Here is a 25,373-nt window from a genome sequence, read left to right on the forward strand (position 1 = left end):
GCCATACTGGGTCAGACCAAGGGTCCATCAAGCCCAGCATCCTGTTTCCAACAGTGGCCAATCCAGGCCATAAGAACCTGGCAAGTACCCAAAAACTAAGTCTATTCCATGTAACCATTGCTAATGGCAGTGGCTATTCTCTAAGTGAACTTAATAGCAGGTAATGGACTTCTCTTCCAAGAACTTATCCAATCCTTTTTTAAACACAGCTATACTAACTGCACTAACCACATCCCCTGGCAACAAATTCCAGAGTTTAATTGTGCGTTGAGTAAAAAATAACTTTCTCCAATTAGTTTTAAATGTGCCCCATGCTAACTTCATGGAGTGCCCCCTAGTCTTTCTACTATCCGAAAGAGTAAATAACCGATTCACATCTACCCGTTCTAGACCTCTCATGATTTTAAACACCTCTATCATATCCCCCCTCAGTCGTCTCTTCTCCAAGCTGAAAAGTCCTAACCTCTTTAGTCTTTCCTCATAGGGGAGTTGTTCCATTCCCGTTATCATTTTGGTAGCCCTTCTCTGTACCTTCTCCATCGCAATTATATCTTTTTTGAGATGCGGCGACCAGAATTGTACACAGTATTCAAGGTGCAGTCTCACCATGGAGCGATACAGAGGCATTATGACACTTTCCGTTTTATTCACCATTCCTTTTCTAATAATTCTCAACATTCTGTTTGCTTTTTTGACTGCCGCAGCACACTGCACCGACGATTTCAATGTGTTATCCACTATGACACCTCGATCTCTTTCTTGGGTTGTAGCACCTAATATGGAACCCAACATTGTGTAATTTATAGCATGGGTTATTTTTCCCTTTATGCATCACCTTGCACTTATCCACATTAAATTTCATCTGCCATTTGGATGCCCAATTTTCCAGTCTCACAAGGTCTTCCTGCAATTTATCACAATCTGCTTGTGATTTAACTACTCTGAACAATTTTGTGTCATCTGCAGATTTGATTATCTCACTCGTCGTATTTCTTTCCAGATCATTTATAAATATATTGAACAGTAAGGGTCCCAATACAGATCCCTGAGGCACTCCACTGTCCACTCCCTTCCACTGAGAAAATTGCCCATTTAATCCTACTCTCTGTTTCCTGTCTTTTAGCCAGTTTGCAATCCATGAAAGGACATCGCCACCTATCCCATGACTTTTTACTTTTCCTAGAAGCCTCTCATGAGGAACTTTGTCAAACGCCTTCTGAAAATCCAAGTTTACTATATCTACCGGTTCACCTTTATCCACATGTTTATTAACTCCTTCAAAAAAATGAAGCAGATTTGTGAGGCAAGACTTGCCCTGGGTAAAGCCATGCTGACTTTGTTCCATTTGTTCCATTTTGTTTCTTCTCTCTCCACCTGTCTTCTTCCCTTCCTCCCTCAAACACACACTCTGTCTCTCTCTCTCACACACTCTCAGGGCCTCAGCCTCTTCTTCATGGGCCACTGTGAGATGGACTCTGAGATGGTCCTGCCACAGAGACACTTGCTTCCCTTCTTCTCCACAAGGGCCAACACTCCTCCTCCTTCCTGCCCACACAGCTCTGGCATCTTTTTTTTCTTCTGGGGCTGCGTGGGCAGCGAGGAGGAGCAACTGGAGTTTTTAGGTGTTGGCCTGGAGTGCCGCAAATTCCTTCAGAATTCCAGGGAGCAATACGTTTACTCCAGTTTAAGTGGATTATCGGCAACCAAACTTTTTGTGAGCAAGTGGACTCCTCCATCCCCGTGGTTCGGTCTATTTTCAGAAAGGGAAATTTGTGGTAATGTTCTTTTGTTCAGTTAATGACTTTATAGCAGAAACTGGCAGGTCCTAGGCAGCAGTCATGCATGTTGGGATTTATCCCTTCTCTTCCTGATGAACAGTGATTTAGCTTGTGGCAGGATGCCTTATTGTGCTCTTTCCTGAAAGCATACAAAATGAATGCCTCAATGAAGTGTGACAGTTCCTCTCCCTCTGCATATTTTCTACCCACAGTCCATCCTGAGCTGGAACATTATTAACCACCTGCGTAACATTGGAACACAGAGGTCCATATTCGGTGAACCGCTGCTCACCAGATTACTAAATATAGGAGCAAAAAGCACAGGGGCCAATTACATGCTCCCAGTAATAAATAAAAATGTACCACAAGCATGGTCCGAGTATTGAATGGGGATTGGTCCGTTCACTGACAGCTGTCTGCGACCAATTACAGGTCTGCTCAGTAGCAGTAGCATGAATAACTGAATAGCAAAGAGCTGATACAAATGAGAGCATACAAGCATTTACTATTCAGCCCAGCAGGTGGAGTACACATATCTTACATTGGATTTTTTGGTCACTGCTGGCCTAAGAGGTGTGTGGGTTTTTTTTGTTTGTTTGTTTTACATTTAATTGGCTATATGATTAAACCCAACCGGCTCTATTCAAGTTATCTGGATAAACATACCATACTCGGATAACTTGAATATAATTGTTCTTCACCACAGCCATACTTAACTGGCTAAATGTAGCTAGGTAGCCCTCAATATCGGTGCTCCCTGGATATAGCCTTGCTCCTGGAACTCCCCCATGCTGCCTCTTTTTTTTTTTTTTTTTTATTTTAGCTGGGGGCAGGGGAATATGTAAAACCACAGGTTTGACTGGCTAAGTCCTAAACTTAGTTAGACAAACATTTTGAATCGGGACCTTGCAGTGAATGACAGCAAATAAAGACCAAATGGCCTATCCAGTTTGCCCAGTTAGGATTCTTCCTTTCTGCATAGTTATGCATATAACTTTGAAAACAAAAACATCAGCTTTTCCCCACCATTGGCCTCCATATCTGTTGCAAGCATGTCCAGTCAACTGTTGTGCTGGCCAATGGCTCTTCCACTGGTGGACCATTTCAAGCCTGGTCTTTTGATTCTTACAAAACCAATATACAACCAAACACCTAGGACCTCTTCCCTGCCCTGTTAATCTGCATAGCCACCAAAATTAGTGATGCTATTGCCCAAAATATTCAGCCTCCCCATGTTCATTGACATTTGGATTTAAACTGTAGTCACTCAATGCAGGTTTGCCCAGTTGTCTTGGAGGCCCGATGGCAGTTGTACCCCTTCTGTTAGGGCTTTAACCACTGCTCCATGCAGGTTACCCTTATGCTTCTCCAAACGTATGAACATAAAACATCCCATACCTAATCCAGCACTCATTTCCTGCTTCCCACTCCATGTCTTATCAGCAAGGTTTTTAATAATCTGAACAGTTATCAAAACTACTGAAGCCATTGCCCAATCATTCTGCCTTCTAGATTCCCATGTTGGTGCTGTCTGGTAACTACGTGGTCTTGAAAGCTTTTTGTTGGATAATTCTTAGGTCTGCTCAATAAATAGTAGCACAGACTGCAAAGAATCCTTGAATTTGTTTTGGAAGACATTTAGGGCAGGGGCCCAACGTATTGCCAAAGGCAAATGATTCTGAATTAGAGAGGCAACAGAAATAAAAATAAAGAAATGGGACTGAGCTGAATAGCAGGGAGCAATAAGTTGGCTGTATCTTAATTTCCATTCTTTAAGGAACTGGAAACCAGTGAAGGAAGATGAAGAGAAGTTATATTTGTTGTTTCTTTTTTTTCTTCTTTTGATGGCTTTTATGATCTCTGTCATACATGTTCCAGTGCAGCTGGCACTGATCATGTTGTCCTTGTTTGTGGACAGATGTTGCAGATGACTACATCCACATATCTGCTGACTTCACTAATCTCGCATCGGAGGAGACTGTTGCCATCCGGAAGTAAGTAATGGCACCAAATATGCAGAGTTGAACTTCACTGCAAAAACGATTCAGAAAATGTTAAAATGTTCTAATTCGTATTTCACTTATTAAAGGGTTATTTCATCCTAGCAAAATCCAGTTTGACCAAGTTCAAATATTTGTTGAGTTGGCAACAAAATCCAGACTCTGTACTATCACTAATATTATCAAATAAGTTGTTTTCTGCCCTGATCCTGGGGCATGATGTACATTTTCTCACCATCGCAATCCCTTCTGCAGATCACATTTATCTTAGACAATTACGCCTTATTTTATGATTTGGTTTCTCAAAGAGACTATACAATTTTCTCAATGTTATTTTTCGAACCTGTTTTCCATGTTTTCCAAGTTCTATAACCTTGTTATATGTACCGCCTCTTGGCGTAGTTTTTATGTTTCAATGTAAACCGATGTGATCTGTATTTTAATACAGGAACACCGGTATATAAAAATCTAAAAATAAATAAATAAATTGGTTCTAGCCCTTGCAATTGGACACAGTAGATATAGGTATCCCAGTGGCATATAGTTCTCTTGGGAGCAGGTCAACAAATGCAGAAGTCAGTGTGAGGAGCAGGAGCTGAAAGTGCTTGACTTGTAGGGTTAGCTTTCAGAATTTGTTTCTTGGACATAACAGAAGAAAAGAGGTAGTTGGAGACTAAACAGTTGAGCAAGCCAAGGAGAGACCTAAGAGCTCTCCATGGCACAGGGAGTCAGAGAAGAAGGATGTAGAGCTTCTCATCAAGGCAAAAGATGAGACAGCTTGTGCGGGAGTGGAAAGAAAGATGGGACATAGGCAGAGTAAGTGCAAGCAGGGCTGGAGAAATGAGAATATGATCATTGAGGTTCATCCTGCCCCTATTTCTTGTAAAGTTAAAAGCCTTCCAAGATTCGGTGGAAGCAAATGTAAATCTGCCCTGTAAAAACCCCCTTTTCCATGGACACATCCTTGCCCATTGTAAGTGATGATAAATTTTGGGCCGTATATTAGGTCCCTGTAAGTATAATTTATTAATTTTAATGTATAAGAATTGTAGCAAAAGCCTACGTATTTTTTGGTAAAGTTTTTTTTTTTTTTCCCCTTGTTTTCAGGTACTTATTGAAACTTGCTGAGCTGTTTGAAAAACTCCGGGTGAGATTATTAAGGCGCGCGAGCAAGCAAATGATAGGAGCTTAAATGTCATTGCTGTTATGTCTTTATTATAGAGAGACTAACTCAAGCTGTCTTTTCCAACCTTTAGAAGGTGGAAGGTCGCGTGGCGTCGGACGAAGATTTAAAGCTATCTGAGCTGTTACGATATTACATGCTAGATATTGAAGCTGCAAAGGTATGGCTATGCCTGAGCCATGGAGATTTATGGCTACAATTCTGCTAGGCCTTGCACAGAATATTTAACATTTTAGTTTCTGCTAAAGCATTTGTACAAAACTGCTAAACGGTGATGTGTGGTTTTTGTTTTTTTTTTAAAGTAATAGTTAAAGCATACATGATTTGTGTTTAGTTTGATGCCTCCTATTGGACTATCATAAGAATTATCCAAAGATGAGGATGTGTATGAATCTTAGAGACCACATAACTCCCTACTACTGATGTCTCTAGGATGACTGCAGCCATTAGAACTTTGCACTTAAATATTCTGAAATGTTTAAAGGAGGGAGTTCGTTTTTTAATTATTTTTTTTATTTTATCCATCATTTAAACTTTTATGTAAATTACACCTTTATAATAATCATCAGTCAGATAAATAAATACCATCTGGGGACCAATGATCTTGCTAGAAATGATATCTTTGAAGTACAGAAAAATTTCCCAAATCTAGGAAAGAAAATTTAGACAAATGGCAAAGACTCTTGCCTTTTCGGAAGTTTTACCTGTTCATGGAAAGGGGAAGGAAAAGCTCTGCCATATAGATAACTTCAATTTCTGATTTAAAACATGGTGTAGAGAAAGTGGTTTTGGATACATTGGAGGCTGGGACTGTGTATGGAGCAGTAAAATGTTATATGGTAAGGATGGTCTATATTTGACCTTGGCAAGAAAGAGGATGCTAAGCAAGAAATTCAGATCATATATTATCAGGCATGTAAACTAGATGGCATAGGTAGCCAGTGAAATTGGTATGTCACCTCCAAGAAATATAGGAAGTGGGAGGAGAAAATTAAAATCAATCAGCTCAAAAAAAAAATCAGAAAAGTTGATTAGGAAGAGCAGCAAACCAAGGGAGAAAAGTTTGAATGCTCTAACCACAACTGCTTGTAGTCTGGGCAGTAAAATTCAAGACCTGCAGGCCTTATTGGTGGACGTGGACTTAGACATCGTTGCTCTTACAGAGGCATAGTTCACTGAGTCGCATGATTGGGTTATGGCCATACTTAAGGAAGGACAGGAAAGAGAGAGAACTAGCTCTTTATGTCAGAAACAATATCCAAGCAATTGAAATGCAAGGGACATGGGGAAGGGAAGAAGCATTATAGGCTGTCCTAAAAAAAAAGAAGATGGGGCTTCCATTTATATCAGTGTTATCTACAGGCGTCCAGTTCAGACAGAAAAACTGGTCAGAGATCTGGTTGAAGACATCCAAAAGGTGGGAAAGAAGGGAGAAGCATTGATCATTGGAGATTTTAATCTTCCGGATGCAGATTGGAGTATCCCTACAGAATCTGCAAGAAGTAGAGAGATAGTGGATGCTTTCAAGGGGCTCTGTTCAAACAAATAGTGATGGAATCAACGAGAGAGGGAGTGATCTCTTCCTAGTGCTCACAAATGGGGATAATGTCTCTAATGTCTGAGTAGGTTCTCACCTCAGCACCAGTGATCATCAGATGGTGTGGTTTGATATTGCAAATAAAATACAGAGAAATCACACAAAGATCGAGTTATAAATTTCAAAAATACAGACTTTTTCAAAATGGGGATGTTCCTGGAGGAAGAACTAGAAGATAGGGAGAAAGTGGGTGAGGTGGAACAGTACTGGGCCAAATTAAAAGGAGCTATTACAAAGGCAACAAATCTATATGTTAGAAAAGTAAACAAAAGTAAGAGGAAAAAGAAACAGATCTCAGTCTCAAAGGAGGTGGTTGAAAAAATAAAGGCAAAAAGAATAGCATTCAAGAAGTATAGATGATCCTAAAAAGAGGAGGAACACAGAGAAGAATACCTGGTGAAACTGAGGGAAAAGAAGAAAGAAATCAGGAAAGCAAAAGGTCAAGCTGAAGAAAGGTTTGCCAAAGAGTTAAAGCGAGGTGAGAACATTTTTCAGATATCAGAGAAAGAAAAGGCATGACAAGGTATATTGAAATTGAAAGGTGACAAGGAGCAATGTGTGGAGAGAGATGAAGAAATAACAGAAATATTAAACAAATACTTCATTTCTGTATTCACTAAAGATCCTGGAGAAAGACTGTTGCTGGTTGACAGGACCGTAGATGGGAGTGGGTTAGACAAAACTCCATTTACAGAAGAGAATGTATGGGAAGAGCTAGGAAAACTGAAAGTGGACAAGGCCATAGGGTCGGATGAGGTGCATCCCAGGATACTGAGGGAGCTCAGAGATGCACTTGATGGGTCCACTGAAGGACCTGTTCAATAGATCCCTGGAAATGGGAATGGTGCCGAGTGATTGGAGAAGAATAGGTGATAGTCCCATTTCACAAAAGTGGTAGCAGAAAGGAGGCTGGAGACTACAGGCCGATTAGCCTCGCCTCAGTGGTGGGAAAATTAATGGAGACTCTGCTGAAGGCAAGAATAGTGAACTATCTACCAACTGGAGGTTGCTGGACCTGAGGCAGCAAGGATTCACTAGGGGAAAGTCCTGTCTGACAAATCTGATTTTTTGATTGGGTGACTAGAGAATTGGATCAAAGAATAGTGCGCGAGGATTCGATAGCGGTAAACAGTACATTTTAGTAATGCTTGATCTTTCAGCGGCATTCGATACAGTTAATCATGACATATTGATAAATAGATTAGAAGAAATAGGACTAAACAACTTGACAATCAGATGGTTTAAATCATACCTACATAACAGATACTTCCAGGTACAAATCAAAGAAGTAATGTCAGAAAAAATAAACCTTCAAACAGGAGTTCCACAGGGATCTGCCCTATCTGCCACACTGTTCAACATATACATGCTGCCATTATGTCACCTACTAGCAGGTTTAGGAATTTCGCACTACATCTACGCCGAAGATATTCAGTTAATACTCCCAATTGACGACACAATTGAAAAAACACTAAACATAGCAAACATGTACCTAGATATAATAAAACAACTTCTAAACCAAATGGAACTAGTAATCAATATAGATAAAACAGATTTCCTACACCTAGAACGAAAAAACATAACTATCATCCAGAACCCAATTACACTCAACAACAACCAAAAAAAAATACATCTTGCTGAAAAAGTAAGAAACCTGGTGTAACTGTTTTAGTTTGATAAGGAATAATTCACAGACACCAATTTAATAATAATGTTTAATAAGCAAATTGGTAAAAGTTGATTTGCTATATCCTTTTTAATGTTTCTTTAGTATACACTTAGAATATACAGTAAAGTATATAATTCCTTATCCAGTTATCTCTAGGGATCTTTTCAGAGATAATGAAATAAACGCAGAGAATCTCCCAGATATCTATACTTGATTAATATTGTATCAAATACTTACGATGTAAGTTGTAGCTGGCCAGGCTATTGATACTCACAGTGGGGAGGGAATGTAGCACTGTGATACAGGATATCTTCTGGGCATGTGTTTCTCTCTCTCTGCCTCCAAAGCGATGATAAAGTTTTACTCTGTTTTATAATGTCCCAAGTGAAATCCAAGACAAATGTTCTTTTCTGATTGGTCACAAATTGGAGCTCTTTTCCTCAAATATGGTTTTGTACCAGAATAACCAAGTTCTCTTGTCATATATGGTTTTGTGCCAGAATAGCCCCAGCCAACTAAGATTCACTTATTAGCATGGCTCTTCCCTATAGAAACAGTTGTTCCTTTCTATTATAGAAACAGTTGTTTTGGAGTTATTTCTGACCCCAACCAATCAATGACCACAGCAATGACTACATCCAGGACTTCAGCTCCGGTTGATAGACAGACCCAAATGTAGACTAATTTAACACACTCCAGATGTTCTTGTCACTCTTCCAATGTCCAGCATCTCTGAGAAAAATGCGAAGTCAGCAAAGCTTCAGCCTGTCACTAGTAGCTGGTTTACTAGTTAAATCCACTGTATCCAATACAATATTAATTCAAATAAGGAAATCAAAGAAATAATCTCCCCATCATCCCACACTGGGAGTGATAATTGACCCAGAACTAAGTATGAAACAACATATATATCTCAAAAAGTAAAGGAAGGATACGCCAAACTTATGACTCTCAGAAGATTAAAACCGCTACTAACGCCCACCAACTTCCGATCAGTCTTACAAGCCCTAATCTTTTCCAGTACCGACTATTGCAATGCCCTCCTACTGGGACTGCCATATACCACAATAAGACCATTACAGATTTTACAAAACTCAGCGGCTAGAATTCTAACTGGGAAAAGTAAAAGAGAACATATCACTGAAACCTTAATAGAATTACACTGGTTACCCATTGAACAAAGAATACAATACAAAACTTTATGCACCATTCATAAACTGATACACGACGAAAAAGCAGTGTGGCTGAACACAGCCCTCCGCTTACATACCCCACACAGAAACCTAAGGTCAGCAAACAAAGCACTGCTAACTATACCATCAGTCAAAACAGCCAGATTAACACAAGTAAGGGACAGGGCCCTATCACTAGCAGGACCGATAATATGGAACACCATGCTGGTAGAAATCAGATTGGAAAGAGACATCAAAACATTCAGAAAAAATTTAAAAACATGGCTATTTAAGCAAGCATACCACAAAGAGAATCAAGAGTAGAACCCAGGGAACTGTTAGTTACGGTCAAGCAAACACCCACACAAACACACTCCTCCCTTCTTAAAATGTGTCTCCTCTCCTATATACTAATCTCCACCTTTATCTTAAACTTCAAAGAACTAAAGTTAAGTAACACCAAACTTTTAGCAGAGTTAGAAAATCTAGACATAACCTATAACACTCACCAAATAGTACTTATTATGATATAATGTTACAGTATTTTTGATGGCACCTGTGTAAGAGTTAGAATTCCGGACACTTTATGCAACATAGTTTTTGTGCCTTATTGTGAACCGTTGTGATGGCACCCGCTTAACGACGGTATAGAAAAGATTTTAAATTAAATAAATAAATAAAATGTGATTTACTTGGATTTCAGCAAAGCTTTTAATACGGTCCCACATAGGAGTTTTGTGAATAAAATGAGAAGCTTGGAAGTCAGCGCCAGTGCCAAAGTGGTGGAGTAGATTACAAACTGGTTGACTGATACGAGACAGCATGTAATAGTAAATGGAACCTACTCTGAAGAGAGAACCGCGAAGAGTGGAGTGCCACAAGGTTCGGTTTTGGGAATATCATTCACAATGTCATTCACAATGTCATTCGCAATGTCATTCACAAATATCTTTGTGAATGACATTGCGGAAGGGATAAAAGGTAAAGGTTTTGTCCATCTGCGGATGATACTATGATCTGTAACAGAGTGGACATGCATGAAGGAGTAGAGAGAATGAAAAGTGATTTAAGAAAGCTTGAAGAGTGGTCGAAGACTTGACAGCTGGAATTCAATGCCAAGAAGTGCAGAATCATGCATCTGGGGTGCAGTAATACAAAACAGCTGTATGTGATGGAAGTGAAAGAATGTGCAAGGACTGGGAGAGGTATCTTGGGGTAATAGTCTGTGGCAATCTGAAGGCCGGTGAAGCAGTGTGATAAAGCGATAGCTAAATCCAGAAGAATGCTGGGCTATATAGAGAGAGGAATAACCAGTAAGAAAAAGGTGATGATGCCCTTGTACAGGTCCTTGGTGAGGCCTCACCTAGAGTACTGTGTTTCGTTCTGGAGCCCGTATCTCAAAAAATATAGAGACAGGGATAGAGGTAGTCAAGAGAAGGGCGACCAAAATGGTGTGGGGTCTATATCTGAAGACTTATGAGAAGAGGATGAAGGATCTAAATATGTATACCCTAGAAGAGAGTAGATGCATTTCTTCCCTGCAGTAGATGCAGAGGAGATATGATACAGACCTTCAGATACCTGAAAGGTTTAAATGATGCACAATCTTTTAAACTTTTTTCATTGGAAATCCAAACAGTAGAACTAGGGGGTCACAAAATGAAACTCCAGCGGGGACGACTGAAAACCAACATCAGGAAATATTTCTTCACGGAGAGGATGATGGATGCTTGGAATGCCCTTCCGGAATTGGTGGTGAGGACAAAAGCAATAAACAAATTAAAAAAGGCATGTAAACACTGTGGATCCCTAAAAGCTAGAGGTGGAAATGAAGAAAAGGTGCGTGGGGATAATCTGCATGGAGCAGCAGGCATGGGGATCACTACCCTTAACGAATTAGCTTTCATGATTTTGATGCAACTGCAACATTGCTCTCCGCTTTGACCGGCGGTGGAGGGGATGGAAGTGGAATTGGATTCAGATGACAACCAATGCCGGGCCCTAAATGTTATGGTCTGGAGTACTGATACGCAGGCATTAGGAAGAGAAAAGCACAGGACTGCTTCTATAGCCAAGTCTAAAAGCAAAGCATACTCAAGCAGCATTGTCTGAATTATCAAGAAGGCTGCTCACTCTGTAAAAATGTTGCTAGCAGTAATTTTATTATGGGTTTGACAGTTGCTTGGTTTTGGTCGTAAATATTACTTTCCTTAACATAAAGTTTTGGGGTAACCTTCACAGAGTGGCAGTTACTACCATAAGAAACTTGCTGGGCAGACTGGATGGACCATTTGGTCTTTTTCTGCTATCATTACTATGTCACATAACTACAGTTTAAACAAAGCAATAATATAAATCAGTAGTAAAATAATAGGTAACACAAATGCTAAAAATGCATAATGGAAGCAATTTTCAAAACTCTGTGTGGAAGTGCAGTGCAAAATCCATGGGTACTTTTCCCCATGAATTTGGACTAGTTCTGAAGGGGATTGAACGTATATGCTTTCCTTTTGAAAACTGCCTGAGGAAAGGTTCCCACAGAGATTTGTACCTCCCTTTTGGCTTATTTTTTTTCCCTGTAGATACTTTTTCTGGTGAAAAAACAACGCACATAGCTTTGAAAGTGCAAAACTATGCATATTGCCTCTAACTGCCTAACCTCTCCTCAGCAGAGCCTTTACAAAAATGCAGGTAAAAATATGCACATTATCACAGAACATGCATACTTTTACCCACATGAAGGCTGGGCAGTTTTCAAGAAGCTCGTTTACCTGGGTGAATAGCCATTGACACAGGTAAACGGCTTTTGAAAATTGCCCTCAGTAAATACAATTTAAACAGAGTAATAATATACATTAGTAAGAAAACACAATACTTGGTTAAAATAAATTAATCATAAGTCCTGTAAGACAGAATGGAATTTAGTCTCATGCCATTTCTTTTCCCAGGGCAGTTTACATAAATACAATAAGAAAATATCAATGGAATAGCATAAATATCACACAATGTACATTAAAATAAAAAGCAAAATGGGTCTTGAAAATTAACACCTAATGCTGTTCCCACTCAACCCAGAAAAACATTCCCTAACCCTTTGCTCATCCTCCCAGTCAGACCCGAAGAAGCTCCCACAGAGATGACCCCTGTTTGGTATTCCCCTTTGGGAGCACCTGGACCACTGAAAAATGCAAAACTATATGCATCGTATGCTATATGCATGCAATTATCCACTGACCCTGGTCATCACTGCCAAACGGATCCAGTTCTGCTTTTTTTTTTTTTTTTTAAATCCATGTTCCCATCAAAGTTGAACATGTAAAGTTTACAGTGGAGTGGAGTTTATAGAATTCTCTGGGATTGAGGATTTAGAAAAGACAGGCCTGGATTAGGTGATAGTGCAGTGGTGACCAGTGGAAGAGCCAACCTTACATGAGCTTGCTGCAGAATAGAGAAGGAAATCAAAGGGCACAGCTGTGAAAGTTCTTCATGAATCTTTCCTTAGGACTTATTGGCTTCTACACGTACGCATGAAGGAAATAATCAGTTTGACTACTTAGTCCATCAGTTTGCCCACTCTCTCTCTCTAGGTCAACAAGACCCCTCTGGCTCTTCAGTCTTCGGTCTCCCAATTTACCCAAACCCCTCACCCTATCAGTTTTTGCCTATAACGAGTTTTTTTCAGACTTGCACCTGAACAAGAGCAGAAGTAAATATGCACAGGTAACAGCCCGATAAGCGCTGTTTGCTGGATTTAAAATCGGGATTTTTGCATGTAAATGTTGGCCCCGCCCCGGAACACCTCTGATCTGCCTCTAATCCACCCCTTTCTATCGCGTGTTCTATTGCACGCGCATAATTTGCCAGTTTTAAAATACAAGTTGCTCACACTCTGTCCAAATACTTGCGTATTTATTTATTTATTTAAAATTACTTGTATCCTGCGCCCTCCAAAGTTTGGGGCAGATTACATGTTAACATAATACAGTCTAAAATCCCAAACAATAATACCATAAAATTTGAACATATCAAATTTAGCCTAGGTAAAATTACTTAATTATCCTGTATAGGATAGACAATCATGATAGTAGTATTAGTAAACATTCCAGGAAAATTTAAAGCATGTATATTCAAGGGTCTAGAGAAATTCTCCAGTTTTTCAATTTTTCTGCTTGCTTTGCAGCATCTCAGTCCTCACTTTATCCATCACTGATCAAGATGGGCTACTTATCCCAACTGAGTATCAAATACTTCGGTGGACTGTAATTTCTTATGCATATTTAAATGGGCCTTTTAACACAAGCAACTCTTTTTTTTTTTTTAAATTCACCCCTTAGATTGTAAGCTTTCTGTTTATATGTGTGTGTTAGTTATTGTCTAGTCACTTTTCCTGACCGCTGGCTTGAACACCGCCTAAAGAGAAGTAAAACTGTACTAGAGATCTGCATACAATCAGCCCTTTCAGGGAGGTTTGCTGCTCCTGCTTTGGTCATGGTCATTACCTCGTATCCCCTATGGGGTTGGATGGCAGAGTGTTAAAACTCCCTTCTTACCCCCTATTGCACAGATTCTTAATCTCAGCCAAAAGACCAAGAAAGGACAGTCCTCAGTTGATGACTTAGACCCTGCACTTGGATCTTAGCCAAAGAGAACTGTGGATTTTACACATTTTATAAACAAAATAAAGGGAGGCTGAGAGGCAATACTGTGATTTACTCTGAAGTGAAACTCGAGTAAGTGAAATCAGCCCTACAACAGAAACTTTTTTTTAAACTCTATTTTGTAAAAAATTTCCAGGCATACAGATACAATAACAGCAGCAACTGATTCACTGTGAAGGAATGGAGCTTCCTAGTGGTAGTATCCATAATTTCACATCTTTATTTCATTGTGCTGTTTTGTATGAGTTCTACTATGTAGACAGCCAAATATGCTTTGGATTCGTATTAAATGCTCAAGAATAAAGTTTAATCTCATGTGTCTTCCCACGTTCAGCAGCTGTCTCACTGGTAACACATTTCTTGCCCTCATTTCCACCAGGATCTTTTGTATAGACGAACCCGAGCTCTTGTTGACTTTGAAAATTCAAATAAAGCCCTGGATAAAGCCAGATTAAAAGGCAAAGATGTCAAACAGGCAGAAATCAATCAGCAAGAATGCCTCCAAAAGTTCGAAAAGCTTTCAGATTCTGCAAAACAAGGTAAAGCCATTCTTTCTGACTCTTTCCTTGCTCCCTCCCTTCTGTTCCCTGGTTAGCTACCTGTGCTGTGGTTATTGGGGGCTGTGACAGTGAGAGTGCCATGAGCTTTTATTTTCAGCAGCTGTGACGGCTTCACAGTGGCACTGGTTCAGCTAGTACAAGTGTGACTTCTGGAGCCAGTACAAGTGTGACTTTGAAGCAGCTAGCAGTAGTCACTGTAATGTGATGACTAAGACCCTTGCCTTCCTTCCCTCCTTCCCTCCCAAGGGTCGTGAGGGCTGCTTGTACAGCACCCCCAGGCATTGTTAGTTACAGGAGTGGGAACTGGCTCTGAAGACTGGGACCCCCCTGCTCTTCCATGTGAGTTCCGTGCAGTGCTGCCAGATTTCCAGGGAAGTTTTCTCAGTTTACAATTGCAGTGTGCTCGCGGTTTTTGTTTTTTTTTAGGCAGTACCAATCTGTCCCTGTATAATAAAAGCCCAGCTGCAAAGTGTAAATCCCATCAAAAGTAGAGAAACGTATTCACACCGATATAGGGAGGAGCATCCTACAGACCAGATGGAAACAATGGAGGAACCCAGCTGGAAGTCTAAAGGGAGGACAATTAATTTTAAAATTACATACTTATTTAAATTAGAAGACTGTCTTAAAGTCTGTAGAGTCAGAACTTCAGTAATATCTAGTACCAGGTAATCTTTAACATCATTGTACCAGAGTCTTTGTAACTTCCTCCTCATGCCCGATCCTTTGTTGTTCTTATCCAGTTACAGTTGGGAAACCTCAGGCGCATTTGGGTAGCTGACTTCTCTAGGACCAGTTTGTAGCAGTCAGGATTAAAACTCAGACCCCCTCCGTTCTATAGAATTACTTAGCTTTAGTGTGTTGGTCACTCTGTCATGCTGAAAAATGACTTCTTTCTGGAGTATTTGGGGAGCTGCTGATGGTGGATAGGTACATTAGTATATTTTCCTGCAGATCTGGGAGGAAGGGAGCATGCAATGGGCCAACATCATGCTCTGTTGGATGCTAGCGGGCACTTAATGTCAGACAGCCCCCATGTATTGCCAGTAGCACATGCAAAAGTCCCATAACGTGCAAATGAGAGTGTGACTTGGGGGGGGGGGGGGGAGGAGTGAGGATGTTTAGATACGGGCTACCTGGCAGAGAGCCTTTTTTGTCATTCTTTGAGCCCTTTCAGGTACCATATTTTCCGGTATATAATTCACACTGATGTATAAGTCGTACCCCCTATATTGCTATTTCGATGAAAAAATCGATAGATAAGTCACACCTTTGTGTAAGACGCACCTGTTTTTACAGCAAAGTTAACACCACAAGCTGAAAGAGAGAGAGATTGTGGCAGTATATCAGTCACAACGGTATATAAGTCGCAGTCACTGAAATTGTTGGAAAAAAAAAAGACGATTTATACACCGGAAACTACGGTAGTTATAATTGTAGTAATAATAAAAATTATGTATTTTCTTAGAGCTGTACATGGCAATGAGAATTCAGGTAGAATAATTCCCTTAGCCAAAGAGCTTACAGACTCTCACGCAACAGGAGAGGAAGTGACTTGCTCAGAATCATGAGTCAAGGTGGGATTTGAACCCTGGTTTCCCAGCCTAATGCTTTAACCGCAAGTTCACTCGTTTTCCACATCCCAAGCTCTAAGTTGTGTGTGTCTACATGACACTAGACTGCTTTCTCACAGGACAAGTAGGATGGTAGTCCTCACATATGGGTGACATCACAGGATGGAGCCCAATCACGGAACACTTTTTTGTCAAAGTTTCTAGAACTTTGACTGGCACCTGCTGGGCATGCCCAGCATGGCACTAAACTTGCAGCCAGCAGGAGTCCCTCTTCAGTCTTCTTTTTTCCACGCAGCAGTAGCCACGTGGGTTAAGGAGCTCCACAGAGATTCCTGACAGGAATTTTCCTCACGGAATTACTAAAAACTTTCATAACCCACAGGGGTCCCTCCTTCGAATTTTTGACTCTGTGGTACTCCGGTAAGTTTTTTACCATCAATCAATCGATTCCTGTCGAGTTTGGCCCTTGCAGCCTACTGGCCGTCGACCGTACCGTGGCTACATTTTTCAAAGGCCATGGCGTCGGGGTTCCTTCGGTGCCCGGACTGTACTCGCACCATGTCCATTAAAGACCTGCATAAAGTCTGTGTAATGTGTCTCGGGTGCGAGCATGATGTCCTGACTTGCACAAAATGTGCCTTAATGACCCCAAAAGGTCGCAAGGCCAGAATGGAGAAAATGGAACTTCTCTTCCGTTCTCAAACTCAGATGCTGTCTATTGCATCGACGTCGTCTGAACCGGCACCATCCACTTCGTGCTAGAATTGGCCACCGGCCGATGACTGTCGGGCGTCGACGACTTCCCGGCTTTGACTACCTCTACTCCCCCTCAGGACCGAGGGGATCATAGAGAGAAACATTGGCATCGACACTGCAAGTCTTGGACCATTGAGGAAGGAAAATCTTCGATGCCGCCATCGAAAAAGCCCTGTCCCGAAAAGGCACTGACCCTTTCTGCGACCGGGTCACCGAGGCAACCCTCACCCGGACGGGTATCAGGAGCCGCGACTCCGCCTTTAAAGGTGGTCCCTCCGGCTATGCCTCTGCTTCCTTCTTCCCTTCCGGAGCTGGGGCTGCTTGCTCCAGGTCTCTGTGAAGAACTGAACCAGATGATTCAGGAGGCCATCGATAAGGCGATGCACAGACTCCAAGTTCCTCCGACACCGAAACCGGTGCCGATTGTGGAACAGACCACCGATCCGATTCCGGCAGCACTGGCACCGCTGCTCTCAAAGATGGAAATGCTTATGGCCGCTTTTCCACCGATGGATCCTGGGTCACCGATGGCTCCGGTGCCCTCCCCGCTTACCCTGTCATCGGGAGGGGAAACACCGTTCCGCATTCCTCCATCGGGAGTTCTTCCGATGCCTCAACCATCGATGCCGATGCGCCCATCGGTGCCACCGATCCATCCATCAATGCCTGCACCAGTGCCCTCGATGCCTTCATCGGTGCCTCCAGCACTTCCCTCGATGCCTTCGGAACCTAGACCGGGACCTTCAGGAATACATCATCCCGTCCTTCTCAGGCTCCTAGAGGGGCAGGTCCTGATCCCTATGACACCTGGACCGATGATTCTTCTCAAGACACCGATTTGCCATCGCCATCCTCTCCTACTGAAAGCAGGAAGTGTTCTCCTCCAGAAGACCTATCCTTCATAAATTTTGTGAAGGAAATGTCTGAATTAGTTCCCTTCCAATTGCAGACTGAACAAGATGACAGACATCAAATGATGGAGCTGTTACAATTCCTGGATGCTCCCAAGGAAATAACCTCCATCCCTATTCACCAGGTCCTTTTGGATCTACTCAAAAAGAACTGGGAACACCCTGGTTCTTTTGCTCCAGTCAACAGAAAAGCTGATACCACTTATTTGGTCCAGTCAGCCCCAGGTTTCTAAAAACCTCAGCTGGATCACCAATCTGTGGTTGTAGAATCTGCCCAAAAAAGGGCAAAAAGATCAAAACCCCACACTTCTTTTCCCCCAGGTAAGGAACAGAAATTCCTGGATGCCATTGGTTGGCGTGTCTTCCAGGGATCAATTCTTATCTCTCAGATCGCTTCCTACCAGCTGTATATGACCCAGTACAACAGGGTCTTATTCAAGCAGATACAGGACTTTGCAGAGTCCCTGCCTCAACAATTCCAGGAACAACTTCTAACCCTAGTACCCAAGGGTTTTGAGGCAGGGAAGCATAAAATAAGATCTTCTTATGATATCTTTGACACCGCTTCCAACTGCTATTTCGGCAAGAAGATAGGCCTGGCTTAAGTCTTCAGACTTGCGCCCTGAAATACAGGACAGATTATCTGATCTGCCCTGCATAGGAGACAATCTGTTTGGGGAACAGATTCAGCGGACAGTGGCGGAACTCAACGACCATCATGAGACCCTTTGCCAGCTCTCTCTGATGCCCTCTGACTATTCCTCCAAACAGCCCTTCAGGAAGGATACTAAAAAGTCATTCTTCCGTCCAAAGAAGTCCTATCCACCACAGTCTAGGACTCGTTCCACGAGACCTTTCCAAAAAGCCCAGTCTCGTCAACCTCGTAAACAAAAGCCGCAAGCAGCTCCTCAGCCGGGCCCTGCTTCCGGTTTTTGACTCCTGCATAGAGAGCAGCAGCCAGTTTCCACTGCCTCAGATACCAGTGGGAGGTCGATTATGCCATTTCAACAAGAGGTGGCACACAATCACCTCGGGCCAGTGGGTCCTCACCATAATCTCTCAAGGTTATCGCCTGAACTTCCTTTCCATTCCACCGGACTCCCCACCTCTACAGGCGTGGACAACATCTTTTTTTCCTATCCCCAGTTTTTGCTCCCTTGTTATAATGTAACTTTAGGCTTCATCAAATTTTGTCTTTTGTTAATTGGTTATGGTTAACTGCTTGTTCGATGTAAACCGAGTTGATTTGATTTGTATCAAGAAAGTCGGTATATAAAAGCCTTAAATAAATAAATAAATACATCTGACCACTCACTACTCCTGGAGCAGGAGGTTTCCCTCCTCCTCCAGTCCAGAGCAATAGAACCAGTACCTTACTCTCAACAAGGCCTAGGATTCTATTCCCAGTACTTTCTAATCCCCAAAAAATCAGGAGGTGTTCGTCCAATTCTGGACCTACGTACCCTCAACAATACCTCCAACAAGAAAAGTTCAAGATGGTAACCTTGGGTTCCCTCATTCCTCTTCTGCAAAGAGGAGACTGGCTCTGCTCTCTCGATCTCCAAGATGCGTACACGTACATTGCAATAAATCCTTTTTGCCTCGCCGCCTGCCTGCGCTCCTCCTTCGGCTCGGGTCTGCTCTACCCGCGCGGTCGGCGTCAGCCCATTGGGGCCAGGGGAGGTGGACCCGGGACAAGCCTCCCGCGAGGCCCCCAAGGTGGCTCCTCCTAAAAATCAAGCGCCTTAGAAATAAGGCAGACGGAACAACTTAAAAAAAAAAAGTCAGGAAGAGAGCCGCAAAGCCGCATAGCCCAGTAAGCCCGCCCCCAGAAACCCCGACGTCGCTTTCAGCTCCCCAGAGCCCTTTAAAGGGCTGAGACGGCTCCAGGCACACTCCCTTTTTGCCTCGCCGCCTGCCTGCGCTCCTCCTTCGGCTTGGGTTGACCCTCCCCGCGCGGTCGGCGTCGGTCCATCGGGGCCAGGGGAGGTGGACCCGGGACAAGCCTCCCGCGAGGCCCCCGAGGCGGCTCCTCCTAAAAATCAAGCGCCTTAGAAATAAGGCAGACGGAACAACTTAAAAAAAAAAAGTCAGGAAGAGAGCCGCATAGCCCGGTAAGCCCGCCCCCGGAAACCCCGACGTCACTTTCGGCTCCCCAGAGCCCTTTAAAGGGCTGAGACGGCTCCAGGCATCACGCGCCTAAGGAGCGCGACAAAGGGGCCTGCCCCTTTGTGCTCCCGTTTTTGCGCACCAGAACAGAGAAGTAGAATCTACCCACTCTGATACCTTCTGGAATTCTCCCTCTCCTAACCTAAGCGCTCCTACAACAGCTCTCCTCAAGCATTCGTCCAGCCACTCCAGCACTCGTCCAGCCACTCCAGCATTTACAGCAGTACCTCTACTCCCTCACAACATATTTCCCATCAACTTCGCCACAAAGATGCACCTTTGCACCATACCCACAATCTGGAACAAAATCAGAATGCACACAAAACCTGCATATCATCACGTTGCACGTCAATAAAGGCTAATCCCAATAATGATATCGCCAATTACAGAACTCCTAGGTCTCTCTTTGTTTACTCTAACTCTATTCAACGCTCAGTCGCTCTCCAAAAAAACACACATCCTCAATGATTATCTTATAGAAGTCAACCCTGACATCTGTGCAATCACAGAAACCTGGTTAAAACATTCAGATATTGTCCTAACAAACCAGCTTCCCATGCAATCTTACGACCTCTTCTCAGTCCCCAGACCCAAAAAAAGAGGTGGAGGGCTCCTCCTGGCAGCAAAAAAAAAGGACTAGGCATAACTTTACAACAAACAAACACCTCCACCAAACTAGAATTCTCCCTCTTTAAATCTGAACAACTTCAATTAGTCCTCATCTACGCCCCACCAGGAACCTTAGAATCAGACCCCTCTCCTTTGATTGAGCTTATAGCCAAACACATTAACGCCGACAAACCCGCAATAATCCTAGGAGACTTTAACCTGCATGTAGATGCTTCTCCTCAATCCATCAACTGCGTAACAGTTCTCTCCTCCCTCAGTCACTTGGGCTTCACTCAAATTGTCAATGGCCCCACCCACAAGGCAAGCCATACATTGGACCTCATCTTCATTAACGATAGCTTTACCATCTACTCCAATCCCACCTGCTCGCCAGTTCCCTGGTCAGACCAACGGGTCATCTACACGACCCTTAAGATCAAAAATCCACCACCTCAAGTCTCCAACAAATCCACCATCCATTTCAGGAAACCATGTTCACTAGACCTACTCAGCGAAAAGATATCCAAAGCTCTAAACCAACTAGACCTTACAGATGCAACCACAGCAACCACCTCATGGATCAATCTCACCAATAAAATTGCGGATCAAATCTGCCCAACTTCAACCAAAACCATACAACCCGCATTGGACAATAGAAAACCTTGGTTTACCCCTGAACTTAAATCCCTCAAGCAAACTCTAAGAAATAAAGAACAAAGCTGGAGAAAAAACCTGACCGCTTCGTCACACACTATCTACAAATCCCCTTCTCAACACATACAGGAATGCCATCCTTAGAACCAAAAAAGACTTCTACGCAAAAAAAATCCACAACTTCATTTTCGACTCAAAGGCACTTTTCTCCTACGTCTCTTCACTTACCAAATCATCCCCTCCCACCATTCCAGATCACCAAGCACTCAACAAAGCCAATGAACTCGCCAATTATTTCAAGACAAAAATCTCCAACCTTACCTATTCTCTCACAACCAACAGCCTCCCCCCAATACACCATCTCATAACCCTACCTCAACTCAACGTTAGTCTAGAGTCTTTTGAGCCCATCTCTTCTCTTGAGATAGAAAATACCCTCAAGAAACTCAAACCATCCTCCCACCCATCAGACCCATTACCAACAAACCTGCTCATCGCCATCCCGAACACCATCTCAAAACCAATTTCTGAAATTATTAACACATCTCTATCTCAAGGCCTAGTACCTAACCAGTTAAAATTGGCAATCCTCAAACCTCTGCTAAAAAAAACTAATGCCTCTCCATCGGACCCAGCTAACTTCCGACCAATCGCAAACTTACCTCTCATTGCCAAATTGATGGAAAAAATTGTCAACAAGCAACTGTCAGAATATCTGGAAGATCATAGCATCTTGTCTCCAGCTCAGTACGGCTTTCGCAAATCCCTAAACACCGAGTCTCTCCTACTATCACTCACGGATACCATCCTCGTAAACCTGGAGAAAAAACAATCCTACCTGCTTGTTCTCTTAGATTTGTCTGCAGCTTTTGACACGGTAAAACACACAATACTTTTAGACCAACTAGCCAACATAGGCATCAAAGGCTCAGCTCTCAATTGGTTTCAGTCCTTCCTGAGCAACAGATGCTATAAAGTCAGAATAAACAACAAGGAATCCCATCCCATCCTTACAGACCAAGGAATCCCTCAAGGATCTTCACTTTCACCCACCCTCTTCAATATCTACCTCCTCCCTCTCTGCCACCTACTCGCAAACCTTAAGCTTACCCATTACCTCTATGCGGATGACATACAAATCCTTATCCCGATCACAGAATCCCTTCAAAAAACTATCACCTATTGGAATGACTGCCTTCAGCCAATCAAAGACCTACTCTCTAGCCTTAACTTAGTATTGAATGCCAATAAAACGGAAATGCTCATTATCTCCCATGACCCCCTCACCATCTCATCAAGCTCCTCTCAATCAACAAACTCAAATAGCAAGTTCTCTCCTGAGGTCAGGGATCTAGGAGCCTGGATAGACAACAATTTAAACCTAAAAAAATTTATAAACACCACCACAAAGGACTGCTTTTACAAACTGCAAGTCCTCAGAAAGCTAAAACCCCTCCTTCACTTCAACGACTTCCGGATAGTACTCCAATCCATCATACTAACTAAACTCGATTATTGCAACTCCCTTCTACTCAGACTCCCCACAAACACTATCAAACCCTTACAGATGGTACAGAACGCCGCCGCCAGAATCCTCACAAACTCCAACAAAAGATAACATATCACCCCAATCCTCCGTAACCTTCACTGGCTTCCCATTAAACACAGGATCCTCTTTAAAATTTTCACTATCGTTCACAAAGCGACACACAAACTCGCTCCTATCATGTTAAGCACACAACTTCAACTTCATACATCTTCTAGACCCATCAGAAGCGCATACAATGGCATACTGTATGCCCTGCTGGCAAAAACATCACTAAGGAATCGAGCACTATCGTCAGCAGGCTCCCACCAATGGAACGCGCTCCCCCCAGATCTAAGACTTGAACCAAGTCATCAGGAGTTCAAAAAAATAGCTAAAAATCTTGCTCTTCCGCCAAACCTTCCCAGACACTTAATGCTGCCTAAATGCCATGATAAACTCAATCATGGGCCACCTCATTGAGTTTTCTATTCTGATTTTTTAATTGTACTATGTTCCTGAGTCCAAATGTTTCTTGTAACTGTACTTTACTATGTTCAGTTTGCTCTTTGTTCGATTGTTCTATGTAAAGCCCCCCCCCCTTTTTTTTTGGGCATTTTCACCGTTTTATGTAAACCGGCATGATTTGTATTCCATACAAGAACCTCGGTATATAAAAATTAAAAATAAATAAATAAATAAATCCATCTCATCACAGGTTCCTGAGATTTCTAGTAGGCCCCAAGCACTATCAATACCGAGTGATCCCATTCGGCCTGGCATCTGCACCACGAGTCTTCACCAAGTGCCTTGTAGTAGTAGCAGCAGCAGCCTTCCTCAGGACTCAAGGTGTTCATGTCTGCCCCTATCTAGACGATTGGTTGATCAGGGCTCCCACTCAGCAAGCTGCTCTGTCGTCCCTACGTCTTACTTTACGCACTCTGACTTCGCTAGGATTTCTCGTCAACTACGCAAAATCCTGCTTAGTCCCATCTCAAACTTTATCATTCATAGGGGCAGACTTTGGACACCTTGCAGGCAAGGGCATTTCTGCCTCGACAGCGAGCTCTCACTCTCATCTGCCTCGCACACCAGCTAGTCTCAGCGCCGCACGACTGCACGCTACTTCCTCATCCTACTGGGACACATGGCGCCATCAGTATAGGTTACCCCAATGGCCCACTTGGCCATGAGTCATGCAGTGGACTCTAAGGTCACAATGGACTCAGTCTGTCCAACCTCTATCAACCACTACCCACATCACCGACTCACTCCGTCAGTCTCTAGCCTGGTGGAAAAATCAGATCAATCTCCTCCAAGGCCTGCCCTTCCAGGCTCCAGACCCCCAAATAATTCTCACCACCGATGCTTCCAACCTCGGCGGGGGAGCTCATGTGGCCGATTTGCAAACACAGGGAACTTGGTCTCCAGAGGAAGCCAAACACCAAATCAATTTCCTGGAACTTCGTGCGATCAGATATGCTCTCAGGATATTTCAGGATTGCCTTTCCAATCAGGTCATCCTGATTCAGACGGTCAACCAGGTGGCCATGTGGTACATCAACAAACAGGGAGGGACGGGTTCCTACCTGCTGTGCCAGGAAGCTGCGCAGATATGGGCGGAGGCCCTCTCCCACTCGATGTACCTCAGGGCCACCTATTTGCCGGGAGTGGACAATGTGTTGGCGGACAACCTAAGTCGCGCTTTGCATCCGCACGCGTGGTCTCTCAACCCCACAGTAGTGGACGCAATATTCCAACGTTGGGGTCATCCTCGCATAGACCTCTTTGCGTCACCTCAAAACCGCAAGGTAGAGAACTTTTGCTCTCTCACTCGCAGCCAAGAGATGCAGTCTCCCTCTCATGGGCAACGGTCTACTATATGCATTCCCTCCACTTCCACTTCTCTCGAAGAGACTCTTGTGAAGTTACGTCAGGACAAAGGATGCATGATCCCGATAGCACCTCACTGGCCTCGCCAAGTGTTGTATCCAATACTTCAGGATCTCTTCATTCACAGGCACATTTCCTTGGGCAAGGACCCGCTTCTGATCACTCAGAACGGCGGCTGCCTACGCCACCCCAATCTTTAAGCTTTGTTCCTGATGGCCTGGATATTGAAAGGTTAATTCTTCAGCCACTTAAGCTTTCAGAGCCAGTTCCCGTGTCCTGATTGCTTCACGGAAGCCTTCCACGAGAAAGTCTTACCTATACAAATGGAACAGGTTTAAATCATGGTGTTCTTTTCAATCCCTTGATCCCTTTACCTGCTCCACCACGAAGTTTCTAGACTGTCTCTGGCACTTGTCAGAATCAGGTCTAAAAACTTCCTCCATCAGAATGCATGTCAGTGCAGTGGCCGCCTTCCATAAAGGTGTCGGGGATGTTCCTATTTCGGTACAACCCCTCGTAACATGTTTTCTGAAAGGCTTGCTTCACCTCAAGCCTCCACTACGCCCTCCGGCCCCTTCTTGGGACCTCAATCTGGTTTTGGGTCAGCTCATGAAACCACCATTCAAGCCTCTCCAATCCTGTGATCTTCGCTATCTCACATGGAA

The 25,373-nt window shown here is 43.1% G+C and overlaps 1 protein-coding gene across 2 annotated transcripts in view; it reads left to right on the forward strand.

Moving 5' to 3' along the window:
• Positions 1-25,373, forward strand: part of SNX5 (sorting nexin 5) — an 80,255-nt gene that overhangs the window by 50,241 nt on the left and 4,641 nt on the right. For both annotated transcript variants that reach the window (XM_029594474.1, XM_029594473.1), the window contains exons 8-11: positions 3,697-3,772; positions 4,886-4,925; positions 5,035-5,121; positions 14,437-14,596. In XM_029594474.1, coding sequence (XP_029450334.1) covers positions 3,697-3,772; positions 4,886-4,925; positions 5,035-5,121; positions 14,437-14,596 — 363 coding nt within the window. The remainder of the gene's footprint in view (positions 1-3,696; positions 3,773-4,885; positions 4,926-5,034; positions 5,122-14,436; positions 14,597-25,373) is intronic.

The sequence above is a fragment of the Rhinatrema bivittatum genome, chromosome 3 (assembly GCF_901001135.1).
Source record: "Rhinatrema bivittatum chromosome 3, aRhiBiv1.1, whole genome shotgun sequence".
NCBI classification, from domain to species: Eukaryota; Metazoa; Chordata; class Amphibia; order Gymnophiona; family Rhinatrematidae; genus Rhinatrema; species Rhinatrema bivittatum.